Below are 3,191 nucleotides of genomic sequence, written 5' to 3'. Positions count from 1 at the left end.
TTTTAAGCCACTAAAATTCTGAAATTACCACTAATTTAGAGTGAAGAATAAAGCTCAACTCAGCAATGTGGAAAGTTTGGATTAAGATGAAACATCTTGAAGAAATTCTTTTCTAAATAAAAACAATTCGGAAGATTTTCTGGAAAAAGGGCATCTGAAACTCTTTTATGCAAAGAATAAAGCACTAAATTCATTCCACAAAAAAGAGAAATAAAACTTCTAGGGTTTTTTTTATGAATTATGTATTTAAGTTATCCTCACCAAGGAAGACCAGGTTTCTGTAGTTCTCTAACATCACATCCCTATATAAATTCCGCTGTGCAGTGTCCAGGCAATGCCACTCCTCCAGAGAGAATTCTACGGCCACATCTCTGAATTGCAATGGTCCCTGAAAACACACAAACACACACGTTTTACCCAGTCACCATTGGTCGAATTTTAATTTTATTTAAGGTGAAATGGGAGAGTAAAAGAACTGGTTGTTACTTATAGGACTGACTAAAATTCTCCAATAAAATAATTTTCAACACAAAAATATTCTCTATTATATTCTCCAACTGTGAGAAAAAGGGCAGCCTAAGATCTACAACATTGGTTCATATGTGATATTTTTCTAGATAATAAAGTATAAAATTAAGGGCATGAACATGAACACGTACATTTTTGAGTGCTGTATTTACATCATACAGAATCAGCTATGAATATTTTTCAGATGGAAAAGACATGTTGAGTTAGAAGGCACCTATCAAACTTTAACATGTACAATTGAGCAAAGAGAGAGACCCTCTCATATTGTTTTATACTCAGTACCTGTTTTAAGAAAAAACAAAGAAGTAAAACCAAATGCAGGCAGCCCAGCACCAGGCCTGAAACCAGGCCTGGGCCTGCCTGGCCTAAACCCAATAGTTAAAAATCAACTCATAACTTAGAAACTGATGTTATTCATAGATTCCAGATATTGTATAGAAGAACACTGTGAAACTTCCTGCCCTGTTCTGTTTCACTCTGACCACTGGTGCATGCAGCCCCTGTTACATACCCCCTGGTTGCTCAAATCAATCACGACCCTTTCATGTGAAATCTTTAGTTTTGTGAGCCCTTAAAAGAGACAGAAATTGTACACTCAGGGAATTCCGATTTTAAGGCAGTAGCTTGCCGATGCTCCCAGCTGAATAGAGCTCTTCCTTCTACAACTCGGTGTCTGAGAGGTTTTGCCTGTGGCTCTTCCTGCTACATTTCTTGGTTCCCTGACCTGGAAGCCAGGTGACTGATGGATGGCCGAGGCAGCCCCTTAGGAGGCTTAGGCCTGCCCTTGGAGCATCCCTGTGGGGGACTCTGGCCAGACTGAGTGACGCCATCCAAACAGCGCTCCCAGGTAGGCAATTGCCCCAGTGGAATGTCTTGCCAGAGCAGATGATTAACACAGTGGCTGAACACCGGGAAGGAACTGGCACTTGAAGTCCGGACATCTTAAACTTGGTAAGACTAGTCTTTGGAACTTGCCCACTTCATTTGAGTGGAAGCGTGCCCTGATCACCCACAGCGTGCCTTTATTGGCACTTTGGTGCCTTCTCCATTTGAGTAGAAGCTTGGCCTGATCATCCACGGTGGGCCCGTACCGGCACTTTGGTTTTTTATTTTGACTTGACTTGGATTGCTTGATACTTTCATTTTGGTTTTGACCTGGCTTGGGTTTCTGGATACTCTGATTTTGGTTTGGTGTAAACTGGAGAAATGTGTGTGTGCCCTTTTACCTGTTTTTTGTTTTCTGGTGTGCGTGTGGTGTGAGCGTGGTGTATTTTCTCAAAGAAGCATGGGTTAGGCACAAATAAGCCCACCCCACTAGGAACTATGTTAAAAAAAGTTCCAAGAAAGGGAAGAAAGGGGGGAGGGCAGGGTTTATATAAAATAATTTTATATGGTAAATTCTTGTCCTGAAATAAATTACTGGTTGTTTAAAGAAAAAAATGTTTGTAGTAAGTCAGAAAGTTGAGACATGTCAAAAAATTGTCTACGGCCAGGCGCGGTGACTCACGCCTGTAATCCCAGCACTTTGGGAGGCCGAGGCGGGCAGATCACGAGGTCAGGAGATCGAGACCATCCTGGCTAACACAGTGAAACCCCATCTCTACTAAAATACAAAAAATTAGCCTGGCATGGTGGCAGGCGCCTGTAGTCCCAGCTACCCGGGAGGCTGACGCAGGAGAATGGTGTGAACCTGGGATGCGGAGCTTGCAGTGAGCAGAGATCTCACCATAGCACTCCAGCCTGGGTGACAGAAAAAAAAAATTGTCTGCAAAAGTCGTAAAAGAAAAAAAGTTACAAAAATATTTATGCAAAAAAGTTGTATAATTTAAAAGTAATAAGGCCTCGTGAGTACTACTGAAGAAACAGTTTTATGCAAGGTGTATAAAAAAAGTAAAGTATACCTGTGATAAAAGTTTATAAGGAGGCATAAAATGTGGATTTTGCCTACATTAAAAGGTTAAAAAATTATTGTTTTAAAAGTTTAAGCAAGTTTTAAAACGTTAATTGTAAAGAAAATTCTGTGTATAAACATATTAGATAAAGTTAAAAGGTATCATCCATTTTTCTGTGAACTGGACAGTAAAGTAAAATGCAGCAGGTTTTCTTAAAGCATCAACCTGCTCTAACAAAATTATGAAAGGTTAAAAGAGTCTATAAAATCTTACCTTGTGGTCCAACATTAAAATTGGATAAATATATCTACAAGGTTTTATTAAAATTAAATTTAACATTAATAACACATTAATATAAAGGTAAAATTTCACTTATCTGTTATAAAAATCATACAAAAAGCATTATTAAATATAAAATGGTGTTTAGCTTTTTGGGCTAAAAACTAATAAAAAAAAGGGAAAAACCATTCATTTTACTAGAGGATCATGGAAGTTAAAGACTTAAAACAAACTTTGACAATTAAGACAACATACCAAGATGCAAATGCCTGGTTGAAATAGATCATATATTCCATCTGCACATTAAACAAAAGCAATTGTTATGCTTGTGCACATGGCAGGCCAGAGGCCCTGACTGTCCCCCTTCCACCAAGGTGGTCCTCCAGTCGACCACGCATGGGCTACATGGTAGCTCTTTTCCAGGATTCTACAGCCTGGAGTAATAAGTCATGCCAAGTTCTCTCTGCTGTATCTCGAAGTCCCTGTGGTCAG

At 39.2% G+C, this 3,191-nt stretch overlaps 1 protein-coding gene across 1 annotated transcript in view; it reads right to left on the bottom strand.

The window, feature by feature from the left end:
• The window catches only part of LOC108524234 (zinc finger protein 486-like), a gene marked incomplete at its 5' end in the record, with an annotated part of 6,167 nt that extends 5,779 nt beyond the window's left edge, over positions 1–388 (bottom strand). Inside the window, 1 exon segment of the mRNA XM_017865226.1 lies at positions 262–388. Within this exon segment, the coding sequence (XP_017720715.1) occupies positions 262–388 (127 nt within the window).
• Between the last annotated feature and the right edge of the window lie 2,803 nt (positions 389–3,191).

Source organism: Rhinopithecus bieti, unplaced genomic scaffold (genome assembly GCF_001698545.2).
Source record: "Rhinopithecus bieti isolate Rb0 unplaced genomic scaffold, ASM169854v2 scaffold_82797, whole genome shotgun sequence".
Taxonomy (NCBI): domain Eukaryota; kingdom Metazoa; phylum Chordata; class Mammalia; order Primates; family Cercopithecidae; genus Rhinopithecus; species Rhinopithecus bieti.
The sequence above is the reverse complement of the archived record's forward strand: the minus strand, read 5'-3'. Positions and strand labels throughout refer to the sequence as shown.